The following is a 14,495-nucleotide window of genomic DNA, read 5'->3' on the forward strand; positions in this document are numbered from 1 at the left end:
GGGAATCCTGTAATCCATCTGCCCCCTATCACAGATATTCCCTTTGCTTTCCCCTCCATCCTGACCATTTTAGCAACTTAAAAAGAGCATGTTTCCTTATTTTCACAGTTTTATGAAAGACCATTGACCAAAACATTCTCTGTTTCACTCCACAGTCACTGCCTGAACTGCAGATTGTGCCACATTTTCAATCTTTATTTCAAATTTAAAGCACATGGAGGTTTTTCTGTTGCCAACACCAACACAGAGTGTGTCCTTGTCCTAAAGCAGAATGTAAATAAGCCTGTAATCTAATTTACAGTTAATTGTACCACCTCTAAAATAACCTAGACTGTTAGGGACAAACATTCCAGGGGGTTTTATGTTAAGACATCACCCGTTGACAGCAAGTGGTGTGTTAAGGAATTCACTGCTCTCCAAACATATTTAGACCTGGAAGTTCATAGTGCTGTAAGTAGGGAAGTGCCAAGGACTCACTCAGAGTCTAGCTAGCTGTGCACAACCTTCATAGATGCTGACCTGTGCCGTGAACTGAGGCCAGGACTGAGGGATGCTGGGGTTTCAGGAGATCATGTGCTGGGAACTCGGGGGTTGGAATCTGAGCCTCAGCATGATCAACAGAAAAGGGTCCTGCTGAAGGGTCTTGGCCCAAAACGTCGACTGTACTTTTTTTTAAAATCATAGATTCTGCCTGGCCTGCTGAGTTCCTCCCGCATTTTGTGTGTATTGCTATGATATCGGGAGGGAAGGAGGGAGTGCACGTGTGTGTGCATGCGTACGCGTGCAATGAGGGAATGGAATGGGGAGTAATTGGAGGAAACAGGGGGAGAGGAGACTGGTCAATGCTGAAGTGAGGGATTTACCCAGAACGTTGTCCCAGAGCAGCAATCAGAGTACTGTGTAGGGAATGACATCATTGTGGGCATCACTGATGCAAAATTACGCGAAGGTCATTCAGTCCTGATAGAGCCTATTCAAATATCTTAGTGATGTGCAGCAAGCAATAAACAGCTTGTTATGCCCCATACCTGTAAACAGTGAAACAAAGAGTCTTGACCATATCAGATCAAAATGTTCTGAACACGCTCAGTCCTCATGTGTGATAAGTTTGGTTATAAAATTATGATAGGTTCCCTGAGATGACTGTCAAACATTTGAAGGGTCTCTCCACGCCATAAATCTCCAGTCCTCTGAACAAGACTCTTCCTCCCACACTGCACGTGCATAATCCCACACAGAGCAAAAAAAACTAAGGAGCAAGTTACACCTATGCCAAGCGCAAGGGAAGAGATAGAGAATAAATATTTTCTTCTTTATCGCTGTACCTCCTGTTAATATTTTGGTGTAGTCTGCTCGCATAGGAAACAGCTTCTAGTATAATAGCATTGATCCAGGATTCACATATCTTGCAGGACACACAACTATCCATTGTGTGGAAGCCTTACCAATTAGGGTGCTGAGCTGGGAGGAGTCTGTACAGACCAGAGACCGGGGATTGTTTATCTCATGTACATCAAAACATTGGCCACACAGTGAAATACGTTGTTGGTATCAAACCAGCAGGGATTATGCTGGGGGCAGCCTGCAACTCTTCCAGCGCCAACAACTCACTAACTCCAACTGTAATATTTTGGAACGTGAGAGCAAACATGAACATCCAGAGCAAACCCACATGGTCATGGGGTAAACATACAAACCCCTTACAGACAGTGGCAGGAATCAAACTCCAATCAGTGACCACTAGAGCTATGAAGAATTTGCAGACACTTGCCCGATTTTCGGAGGTTTCTGGAAGATTTACGCCATGAGGGTCCTGCACCTAAGCTGAATTATGTAAAGGGCAGACTGAAGGATGGTCAGGTATTTCAGCTAGATCTGAGAATGCAGGAGGAGGTGTGCCAATGGGAACATAAATCAATGTTTCAAAGCTCCAATTTTTGCCTCATTTTTTTGTTACTGAGGAGAAGGCAAGTGATTATTTGCTTTGGAAAGTAACTGCAGAGTATTGCAAGGAATCTACAGCACTGTTCTCATTACTCATGGCACGTCTGCCAAACAGCTACACAAACTTAAGGTAAATTTGTCTCTGGGGCCGAATAAGATAGATCTAAGCACCCTCAAAGAAGCAAAGGAGAAAACTGCAAGAACTTAGCCATAAATCTTCAGGAAATTTCTGAATACCAAAGAGATGCCGGAGGCACAAAGGTAACTACAGACCTGTGAGTTTGACACCTATGTAGATACTAACTTGGAATGACAGAACAAATAGATGGGACCATCACGGAGGTAGACAATAAATTCTTGGAATGCATGGATAGGAAGGTTTGGTCAATCCAAGTTACTAGATTTATTGAGGACAGACTGAAAGTGCTCACAAAGATTACAGGGAAAAAAATCTGGAAAATATTCATAATTCCTCTGGGAAAACTGTTCATAGAAATAAAGAAACCCAGAATTATTGGAAGTAACAATAGGTTTCTAAGAACTGACACAGTGACTGTTTGTATTTGACACTAACCAAACAGACTGCCACCTCCAAAAGGACCACAGCCTTGTTGTGGCTTGGAGGCTTGTGTGCCTCAGTGACCCGGAGAGCTATGTTGGCTGAGGTCAGGGCTTTATGCTTTGGCTCTTCGTATGGTCACCCATGCCAAATAGGTCAAGGGGTAGAGGCCAGACTAAGAGTGGTCCACCAGTCCTCCAGGTTCAGCAGTTCAGCTCTGGACTAACAACCCTGACTGGTAAAACAAAATTGTGGTGGAAACAGTAATGAAGAATCTTTTTACATCTGAGTGTAACGGTATTCCTGAATCTCCACCCGGAACTTGCATGACTAACAGCAGTGAAAAGCAAGCTACTGACACGATGAAGGAAGCCCTAAACACTGCCAGAGATGGAGGATCTTCATTGTTGCCCTAAACACAAAGGCATTACGGGAATTAGAGAGAAATAAACTGTTTTTGGCTTGGGTCAGATAGAGGAGGAGGTAGCTGAAATTCAGTGGAGAGATACGCAAGGTGCTTCATGTGGAGACAAAACAAAATCCAGTAGCGACTTTACTTAAATGGAAAGAAACTGCAGTGTGTGGAAAATGAAAGACATCTGGGAATCCTGATTTGGAAAACAAAGCTAGTGCAGTGGATTTCTGAATATGCAAGCAAGTTGTGGAGATCCAGGAAAGAGTTAATATTGAACTGATATCATAAAGTAACCCCAACACCTTAGGAGTTTCTTTCTATTCTGATCACTGCAGTACAGAAAGGATTCTGGCCTCAGGTGAGAGCGCTAAGTTTACTGAGAGGTTGGAGGGTTTGGATTTTCAGCAGTAATTACATTCTCTGGAAAGTGTGCAACTCCTGGACACACAGGCCTTCCTGGAATCACATCAACTATGCCCGGGGCCCATGTGGAAAGCCTCCTCACACCCCCCCCCATCTAAACCGCATTCCCAAACCCTCATCTAGCACCAAACACCACCCCAGTGCACTCCCACAGTAAGCAAAATGTGCAGTTCTCATCTCACCAGCAGAGTACAGTAAAGGGCAGGTTTGGATAATGGGTCTTGCTATCCATCTGGTCTTTATTGTTCTGTTCATGTTCTTTAATCAGCTCCAGATGTTCACTGAAAATGCTCAACAAGGGCGAGGTCAAGACTTCAAGAAATTCAGGCAAGAACAAAGCCCCTATTTTATAAGTCTCTCCTGCTGCCACTGCAGCACATGTGTTTCCAAGCTTTAGTTTGCTCAGAGTGCAGTGGCTTAGACGGTGTTTGCTGTCGAGTAATGTTACAGTTGTGGTTTTCATTTATTGACTGACATCTACAATGCCAATATTAAAATGAAGAGCCCCGGCAAAGCCTCTCTCACTCCTGGAGGTTAGGGTGAGAAATGGGATCCTGTCAAACAGTGAGCTGGCTCAGCTAATAACCTCATGTCCTTCGGGCTCTCTTCTGATACCTTTGGCCCACCACGGGAGCATGGGAAGCCTGGACCTCAGGCAATGGAAGGCAAGAAGAGGAGGAAGAGATTGACTAACGTCCACTTGGAGGAGTCAAAATATGGGGAAGGGAAAAATTGAACCAGCATGAGAAAGGAGTCAGGTAGAAGGAGAAGGTGAGGAGGGAGTGATATCAGGAGAGGTAGTGACCGGAAACTGTGAGGAGAGGGAGAGAGATGAGAAGGAGAATAGGTTGGGTGATTAGAGAAAAGGAGAAGGGGAAAGAGGCAGAGAGGAGAGGATTAACAAACAGGGAACATGAGAAAGAAGGGATAGACCAAGAGCATGAGAAGAAAAGATGCAGGGAAAAGGAAAGGAAATTAGAAAGAGTCAGGAAAAGCTGGAAGAGGAGGGGAAGAGTGAATTGATGGATGCAGCAGTTAGCTTGTGGGGAAAGAAAAGAAGGAAGAGAAGGAACTTTGATGTTATAGTGTGAAAGGCAGAGCTGTCTCTGTGAGAGAAGCAGTCTTCTTCTCTAGCCCTTTACCTTTCCCATCCATCTGGCGTCACCCATCACCTTTCTTCCCCTCACCCCACCTTTTTATTCTGGCATCTTCTCCCTTCTTTTTCAGATCTGAAGAAGGGTCTTGGCCTGAAATATTGATTGTTCATTCATTTCCACAGAAGTTACCTGACCTGCTAAGTTTCCCCTGCATTTTGTGTGTGTTACTCTGGATTTCCAGCATCTGCAGAATCTCGTGTTTAGTGTGTGGGTTTGGTGGTTTTTGGAGGATGATTTACAGCTAAGTGACGTGAGGATGGTGATGGAGTGTTCTCTGCAGAGCAATAGACAGGGTTGGGGTGTGTAAGATAAGGGGTGTTCCTTGTACTGCATAAAACTACATCCCATGGCTGCAGGAACACTGGCAGTTTTCCTTGCATGTGGTAAACTGAGCAGCAATAGCTTCAAGGAGCAGGTTTCTAAAAAGAACTGCTTCAGGATTTATATAACTGTTCATTGTGTGTAATGCGATTGTTGTCCTTCCTACCTTAACACAGTGGTTACACAGCAGGGGTACTCTATTGATTGTGCAAAGTTTTGGGGCAGATTGGGAGAGATGTGTTAGGCACCATAGTATTGAAAGTATTCACCCTTCAGTTCTGTCTGTGTGGAGATGGGTTGTTCACTCACACATTCTTTCAGGAGCTGGATTGCCAGGGTCACTTCAACCCATTGTCAAAACTTCTTATGCTTTTCAGCATCAAAGTTGAGACTCCACAAATTGCTTTATAGTTCTTTTCAATCATTCTTTGAAATGGTGACTGGAGAAGACCAAGATGGTACGTGAGAGACTAGAGGAGAAGGAGAGTGAGTGTATGTGGGGGAGAGAGTGAGAGAGAGAGAGAGTGTGTGTGAGGGAGTGAGAGAGGGAGTGAGAGTGAGAGACAGTGTGAGTGAGAGAGTGAGAGAGAGAGAGTGAGAGAGAGAGAAAGTGTGGGAGAGAGTGAGAGGGAGAGAGTGAGAGTGTGAGAGAGTGAGAGGGAGAGAGTGAGAGTGTGAGAGAGAGTGAGAGAGAGATAGAGTGAGAGTGTGAGAGAGAGAGGGAGTGAGACAGAGTGAGAGACAGAGTGAGAGACAGAGTGAGAGAGTGAGACAGAGAGAGAGAAACAGAGTGAGAGAGAGACAGAGTGAGAGAGAGACAGAGTGAGAGAGTGTGTGGAAAACAGAGACTTCAACTTCTCACAGCTCATGACTGAAGATATTACTCTCACTGCTTTGTGCGCTCTCAGCAGTTTCCTTGCTCATCCCAACACTAAAAGATAACTGGGCAACACATGCCCCATCCACCATAACACTGCAGAAATCCATGAACCTGCTGGCTGGTTCAGAGCACCAGTTATCTGCTTACAGAAATTTGGGCAAGTGAAAGTTCATTGAATATGTGAATGTTTGCCAGTGGGTATGAGATGCATCTTTTTAACTGTGTTCACTCTCACATCACAAAAATCCCATTGAGTATAATCCACAGATATTTTATAAAGTGTCCTGTAAAATTACCTCCATTTCTTTACAGAAAGTTGCGTTGATTCCAAAGAGAATCTGACACTGTTCATCAGCGCTGTAATGCATGCCTGGCAATTTTGGTGGGAGTCTTGTTGCATGATGACTTCTTGGGTCAGTCTCCAAGAGGCAAGAACTAGCCTTTGATCTGTTAAAGATAACACACGTAAAAGTTTAAAAATACACTGAGCTACGCAAAACAAGCTGAACAATGCTAACAGTTCTAACTAAAGGCACAATAAAGCCTTCAAGCCTCTTTGATTTGAGCTGTACCGTCAGCCTTCCTTGAGTGTGAGTTCTCCTGTCCATCAGTTATAAAGAATATAGAATACAGAACTGTACAGCACAGGAACGGGCTCTTCAGCCCACAATATCAGCGCCAAATTAAACTCAATCTCTTCTGCCAGCTCATATTCTATATCCCTCCATTCCCTGCTTATTCATATGACTATTAAAAAGCCTCTGAAACACCTCTAGCATATCTGCTTCCACCAATGCCCCTGGAAGTCTGTTCCAGGTACCTCACACTTCCTGCATAATAAACTTACCATGTTCACCTCTTTCAAGCTTTCCTCCTCTCACCATAATCAGAATTAGATTTATAATCACTGGGATATGGTTTGAAATCTGTCGCTTTGCAGCAGCATTACAGTGCGAAGAGATAAAAATCTATAAATTACAAAAATAAATACTGAAGGTAAGAAATAATGAAATAGCATTCATTGTCGGTTCAGAAATCTGATGGATGAGGGAAAACACTATTACTGAGACACTGACTGTGGTTCTTCAAGCTTCTGTACCTCCTCTCTGATGGCTGTTTTGAGAAGACACATGTGAGAGTCCTCAATGATGGATGTTGCCTTCTTCAAGATGTCCTTGATGGTGGAGAGGGTTCTGCTCATGATGAAATTGTCTGTATTTAAAACCCTTTGCAGCCTCTTGCAATCCAATGCACGGAGCCTTCATACCAGGCTGTGACAACCAGTCAGAATACTCTCCACATACATCTATGGAATTTTATGTGTCTTTGGTGACATATCCATTGCCACAGGTGTGCCTTCTTCACGATTGCATCAATGTGTTTGGCCCAAGACAGACTCTCTGAGATGTTAATGACCAGGAACTTGAAGCTGTTCCCTTGATGAGGACTGGTGTGTCTTACCCTGACTTCCACTTCCTGAAGTTCACAATCACTTCCCTGGTCATGCAGATGTTAAATGCCTTAAATGCAGAATTTCCAGTACAGTGGACTCCGATTAATTGGGACACATCGGGACCACTACATTTTGGCTCAATTAAGCAGATGCCCCATTTAGCCAAAGTTTCAAGGAAGTAGCAAAAACATGTATAAACTGAGTAACAATTTATGTATTTAAATGAAATACAGTATAAATCGGAACACTACCAATGCTGATACAGTACTGAAAAACTGTGTATTAGTTCATAATAGTTATTGATAGAAGAATTCATCCACAGAACCCACCATGTTCTTTTGATTGATTGTAAATGAAAAAAATCAGCAGACATCTAGTGCAGATAAAGGACTGCCTTCATACAATCCTTTCAATAATTGCATCCTTCAAATCTTCACTTTCATTGTAACATTCAAGATGATTATCGATACCTTCAAGTTCTTTGTAGTTCCTAAGTAGTGAATTTGTTTCCTTTTTACCCCCAGCCATTGCTGGCAGCTCCGAGTCGGTATGCTTAAAACCGTAGTGAACAGAACAGTTCTGAATGGTCATATTTCTCACCAACTATTAGTGACAAAATCACTGCTTTTTGAACACTAATACATGCAACCAACAACTACCTAATAACTGTTCGCTCTAAGCATGGTGTAGTGTCCAATGACCACACAACTGACGCTAGTTAGAAACTGTTCAGCAACAGTCTTTTGTCCCAATTCATCGGCATAGTGTCCCAAATAAACTAAGGGAATCCCAGCTATTTCCTCAATTAGTTTTCACTCTTTAAGAGTTGTCCACATTAAGCAGCTCCCTGATTAAACGATGGCTAATTAACTGGAATCTACTGTATTTGAAACATCAGTTACTTACAGTTTTAAGTTAAACAATATGAAAAGCATTTTGTGAAGGACAGTACTCGACTGCTACCACGGCTGTGTGAGAATTGCTTTCTGCCGTTGGAAGGTAAGCTGAATGTTCAAACCCTCAACAAACTCTTCCCCGCATCAACATCACGGCTAATTGGACCCTATTTCTCACTGATCCCCATCGACGCCTTTCACTTTGTGGCCTCTGTAGAACAGTATTTGCTTGAAAACTACTCGGCACCCGCCCTTATTTCTTTTTCTAGTCCATTGATAGGTAGTCAAGGCAGACAATATTTGGGTTGAAACCAGTCCAGATGAAGGTTCTTGACCCACAGCATTCACTGGCCATTTCTCACAGATGTTGCCTCCCCACTGGGTTCCTCCAGTGTTTTATTTGTTGTCCCTAACTCTTTATGTTTCTATCTCCATCTCAGGAAATAGATTAGCAGCTAAATCCAACAGAAGCCCGACCACGATGTCGACTGGATTCCCTTCCTTCTGCTTTCAGTAAAGACACCATTCTGCCATCTTCTCTGCCTCTGTTCCACCTGTTCTGATTTCACCACATCCACTCCAGGGCCCCTGTGTTATCTTCATAGCACTTACTCTGCCAATTCCCCCCTCAGGATTCTCGGCAAACGTTACAGGAGCATCAAAACTAAAACCACAAGGCTACTAAACAGCTTCCTCCCACAGGCAGTCAGACTGCTAAATAGCTGCTCCACCTGACTCTGCTTTGGACACTTTTAACTTGCATTGGACACTTATAACTGACTTTAACCGACATGTGGCTGTTGTGTTTTACTATTTATTGTTATGTTTATTATTTAGTCTTGCGTTTGTTATGTTATGATTGCACTGCCCCTGAGAAACGCTGTCTCAGTCTGCCCTGCAGAGCTGATGTATGGTTAGAATGACAATAAAGTTTTTTGAATCTTGAATTGAATCTTTATGTTTCAATGAGATCTCTTACTCTACTGATTTCCAAGAACTAAAGGCACAATCTGCTTAATTTTTCCATATAAGACACCTCTATATCACAGGAATCAACCTTCTCTACATAATCTCCATATCAAATCTCCCACTTTTAAGGAAATCAAAACCTTACTACAGGGGTTGACAGGGGAAACACCAGTGCCCTGTGTTGTTCCAGGAAAACATCCTTACATTTGTATTCCACCCATTTGCAAAAAATTCTAGCATTTCATTTGCTCTCATAATTACTTGCTAAACCAGGACGTTAACTTTCTATGAGGACACCAAGATGTCTCAGACCCCCAAATTCCAATGAACCCTTAAGAACAAGAAACAGCAGTCATCCATTCACCCCCAACTTTATTCCCTCACTTAATTAAATCATGGCAAATCTACACTTCAATTCCTTCTCTCCAAATTGGTTCCTTCCACTTAACACCCTTGTCTTACAATCATACTTCTGGTATTTGACTATTCCAGATTTGCATTACACTTGTATGAAGGAATGTCTTCTGGCATCGGCCCTCCATACCCTTACTTGGATTTTAATATTGTTTCCCCTTCATCTGGACTCTCACACCAGAGGAAGTCATTTCTTTCTGTCATCTCAAACACATCCATTATATGACCACTTAATTACACTACATCCTTCACAAGGGTTCCAGCCTTAGGTTATACAGTTATATGAATACGTATTAGGCTGTATAGAATATTTCTACGAGGGGTGATTGATAAGTTCATGGCCTAAGGTAGAAGGAGTCAATTTTAGAAAACCCAGCACATTTATTTTTCCTACATTTACACACTTAGCCCAGTGGTTGTGGAGTATACAGATCCCTTCTTTATAGAAGTCGGCATCTTGGACCTCCAGAAGTGGTCCACAGCATGGGGTGATTGATAAGTTTGTGGCCTAAGGTAGAAGGAGATAAGTTATTAACTTCAAACTTCCTGCATTTTCACTCAAAGAGTTGAACTGCACATGCATGTAACAAGAGCTGTATGACTCATCTCCTTCTACCCTAGGCCATGAACTTATCAATCACTCCTGCTGTGGACCACTTCTACAAAGAAGGGATCCATATGCTCCACGACCGCTGGACTAAGTGTGTACATGTAGGAGGGGACTATGTTGAAAAATAAATGTGCTAGGTTTTCTAAAATTGACTCCTTCTACCTTAGGCCACAATCTTATCAATCACCCCTCGTATATTTGTATTTTGCTTATGACGTAGGAGGAGGCCACTTTAGACCAGTAAGTCTGCAGCTACATGCAGGTCAATCCCACTTTCCCTGTAACCCATTCTTCCCTCATTCCCATTGATTATCCACACCGCTCCCCCCCCCCATAACCTACCACTGCCTTACACACTAACGCAATGTACTGCATCCTACCAACCTCACATCTCTGGAATGTGGGAGGAAACCAGAGCACCAGAGGAAACTCATGCAGTCACAGGGAGAAACGTGCATGGTTTCAGCATAGACTAGGTGGGTTGAAGGGCCTGTACTTCTCTGTGACTCTATCTCCACGGGCAGCTCCAGAGGCCAGGATTGAGCCCGGGTCACTGGAGCGGTGAGGCAGCGGCTCTACAAGCTGCATCACTGCGCCACTCATGCAGCAGAGACCTGCATCACAGTAAGTGAGAGACAGATCAAGCCGGTTTAAAACTTGTAACAAATCCCAGGTGCTCTGCAGCAGGGAGCGTTTAACAGTTCAGGTCATCATGTTGCTTCCACTGGATGATTACCTGCCACATAATCTGTATCCTGCTACCACACTGACTAAAATCTCAATGAAATGTAACCAAAAATCAAAGGCTAAGCACCAGGAGGGTGTTCCAGTGCATGGAGCTGTGAGTTTATTAAAGCAATGCTCCTCTGCAGCAACTACAGAGGTGAGGTTAAAAAAAAGGAAGTTTTTTTTTGTCAATTAACTCTAGTTCTTCCTTCCTATTTACTTCTTCATCCCTTGTTCATCACCTCTTATTTTTTTCCCTAGAAAAAGCTTCTTTCAGCATTTCCTGCACATTGCCTTAGGTCCTAGCTAATGTTGAAAATTGCCCAGATAAAAGGCAATCTAGCTGATTACTGGCCTATTATCAATCATCAAAGTGATGGAAGTGATCATTAATATAGTGTCATCAAACAGCACTTGCTCACCACCAACCTGCTCCCCAGCATCCCATTTCAGCTTCGGCAGAACCACACCCCTCCTGAGCTCTTCACAGACTTAATGGGCCCAGGAGCTAAATTCTACTGATGAGGTGAGAGTGCTGCCTGTGTTATCAGGAGGTATTTATCCAATTATGACATCAAAGAGTCCTGGTGAAACTGAAATCAATGGGCATTAAAACGGAACAACTCCAGTGATGGGAGTTGAAGAAAAACAGATGTGGTTGCTTCAGGTCAATAATTTCAGTACTTGGATATCACTGCAAGAGTTCCAGCCAACTTCAGCTGCTTCATCAAAGATCTTCCTTCTATCACACAGTCTGAAGTGAGGACATTCAATGACGATTGCACAGTGTTCAATCCCATTTGCAACTCTACAAATAAATGTAGCCCCATACACAAAATGCTGGAGAAACGCAGCAGGTCAGCCAAGATCTATGGAGGGGAATAAACAGTCAAGACCTTTCAGGCCAAGAACCTTCATTAGACTGGGAAGAAGGGGGATAGAAGATAGAATAAGAAAGTGTGGGTCTTATTCTGACTTCTTCCCCCCCCCACTTCCTTTCCAGTTCTGATGAAGGGTCTTGGCCCAAAACGTCAACTACTTATTCCCCTCCGTAAATGATGCCCGACCTCCAGCATTTTGTGTCTGTTATTCTGGATTTCCAGCATCTGCAGAATCTCTTGTGTTTATAAATATGTGTAGTCCATGTCAACATACAGCAAGAACTAACATCATTCAAGCCAGGCAATGATAATAATTAATATAAGAGAGGAGCCATGATATAAAGTTACCATCACTGAATTCCTCAGTGCCAGCATCCAGGGGGTCATCTTACTTGAGGCCTCCGTCGGTCAGGATCGACCATGGATGTTGCATCCTAACTGTCTAGATATACAAGCCAGGCCAGTATGATATAGAGAGCAAGTTCTCCTTCTCCATGCATCCCAATAAAGTGGCACACAGGGGTCGCCAGTCTGTGTTGAATTCAACGTAGGACTGCCTTAGGGACTCCAGCTCCAGCTCCAGATTTTTCCCTCGGGGTTTACTCCCAAAGCCTTCCCCATGAGTGGGTATTTCCGCAAGACAACGAAGGTTTGAGATCATTTTTTTTCCTTTTTCTAGATGAGTAGCCAAACACGGCCGATGAGCTTCATCTGCCCGAAGCAACTGGTTTTAAGGTGCCAGGAGCCTGTCTTTGCCCCTTCTCCTGTCAGTAAAAATGATTCCGCTGAGCTTAGTAGTGAAGCCAAGTGTGAAGGCCAGGAGCTGGGTGCTTGGCCGTCAGAGGCTGTTTGAGTTGCACGTCATTGCGAGTATTTACTAGGTAGTGGGAGCTTGTCCCCCCCCCCCAGCTACGTCGGGGAGTCACCACTGACAGGAAGTTCAACTGAATCAGCTACATAAATGCTGTGGCGACAAGTGCAGGTCAAAGCAGGGTATCTTGTGTTAAGTGGTTCATCTCCTGACATCCTACTTCTACAAGTACGGTTCAGGAGCAGTTGGCTGGCTGAGTGCCATTGTAATTAGAACTGCCTCACCACAGAGAGATTATGGGGCTCCTGAGGCTGTCTGAGCAATAGAACGCCAGCTATATGCAGAGCAGTTGTACTGAGTGATGCCTTCCAGGAGGTATTCTCTAATAAAAATGTTACCATTTAAAAAAAGTGCATGTCCTACCTTAGGAAGTTCTCCAAGTCGTCATGGCTACAGGCAGACCAGGAGAGATCACTTGGGTTCTTCCCTTTGACCCACTCGCCGGACATAATGTGGAAATTTTCAGCACAGGAAGAATGATCATCATCATGGCTCATCCCCAGGCTGTCAAAACAAACAAGAGATGAGTGGGGGCTGAGGGGAGAGGGCAATGGAAGAGCGATGAGAGGGGAGGAAATAGGTAAGAACAGAAAAACTACTAGATGTGGAGAATGGGGAAGGGTGTAGAGGGAGAGAGGAAGAAGGGGTGGAAATAGAGGATAGAGAGGTGTACACAGTAGAGGGGGAGATGAGGAGGGCAAGAGTAGGGAGAATGTGTGAATTGAAGAGAGGCAGGGGAGACAGTCAGCAAGACAAATGATAGACAGAGAAGAGCAGAGACAAGGCAAGAGTGTGCATACACACAAGAGGAAGTGAGAAGAGAGCAGAAAGAGGTAGGGAGGAAGAAAGTGAGAGAATGGATGAATGGGATAGTGGGAAAGGAGAGAGATAAAGTAGGTGAGCATAATTCACAGCAAACTCTCCAGGTGTTTTCTATGACAGGTATGTCCCACATAATCATCTCCCATTAGATTTCTTACAATCCACCATTACAAATCAACACTGTAATTAGTGTCTGCTTTGCTGGACTACAGCTGTTAATGCTGGCCAGTAAATCTACAAAACATCTGATTCAAATTACAATTTGCAGCAGGAATGGAACATTATCCATGATTGTCACCCTGGTGTGGAGCTCCAGCTGTGATCAAACACCCTGCTCTATTACTTGAATCAATAGCTCCTAACACCCATTTCCATCTTTCTGTGGGTTGGATGTTTCATCTTCAGACTGGTGAGGTTCCTCACACAGAGTGCTCCATTTGTGGTGGCCACAGTGTATTGGGAGCTGGTCAGTGCACTGATCAGCAGGGATTTTCTCCTTCGCACCCTGAATCAACACTAGCATCCCATGAATAGTTTTGGGAGAAAGATACACATGGATTCATCCATACTACACTGTGGAAATGGTTCTACAGGAGCACCTTATCTTAGAAAGGATTTGCTGAAACCCGAGAGGGTTCAAATGAGGTTCACGAAAATTTTTCCAGGATTGAATGGCTTTTCATATGAAGAGCGTTTGATGGCTTGGGCCTGTATTCACTGGAATTTCTGAAACGCTTGTTCGCTGCTGTTACTGTGCAGTTGGGAATCTTTCGGAGGGAAGGCCTCAAAATCCCCGGCTTTGTCTGCTGTTGGCGACCGAGATGGAGGTCGAATTGTTCGAATAGAGTTGGCGCTCAGTACTCAGTGTCGGAGAACTGATCAGAGCTCAAAGTTTTCAGATGACTCAGAGTTGGACCGTAGTCGGGTATGGCAGGGAGAATTTTTCTTCCTTCTCCCATCTACGTGAGACGTGGGACATTTGAAAGACTTTGAACTTTTTACTGTGCTCATGGACTTCTTCATCAAGTTATGGTATTGTTGCACTGTTGTAACTATATGTTATAATTATGTGGTTTTGCCAGTTTTTTCAGTCTTGGTCTGTCCTGTGTTTTGTGATATCACACCGGAGGAAATATTGTATCATTTCTTAATGC

General features: G+C 43.7%; 1 protein-coding gene across 3 annotated transcripts in view; it reads right to left on the reverse strand.

The window, feature by feature from the left end:
* adamts17 (ADAM metallopeptidase with thrombospondin type 1 motif, 17) overlaps positions 1-14,495 on the reverse strand; it is a 435,095-nt gene that overhangs the window by 200,452 nt on the left and 220,148 nt on the right. For all 3 annotated transcript variants that reach the window (XM_063065786.1, XM_063065788.1, XM_063065787.1), the window contains 2 exons: positions 12,883-13,023; positions 5,996-6,146 (listed from right to left, as the gene is read on the reverse strand). In XM_063065786.1, the coding sequence (XP_062921856.1) occupies positions 5,996-6,146; positions 12,883-13,023 (292 nt within the window). The remainder of the gene's footprint in view (positions 1-5,995; positions 6,147-12,882; positions 13,024-14,495) is intronic.

The sequence above is a fragment of the Mobula hypostoma genome, chromosome 13 (genome assembly GCF_963921235.1).
Source record: "Mobula hypostoma chromosome 13, sMobHyp1.1, whole genome shotgun sequence".
Lineage (NCBI taxonomy): Eukaryota > Metazoa > Chordata > Chondrichthyes > Myliobatiformes > Myliobatidae > Mobula > Mobula hypostoma.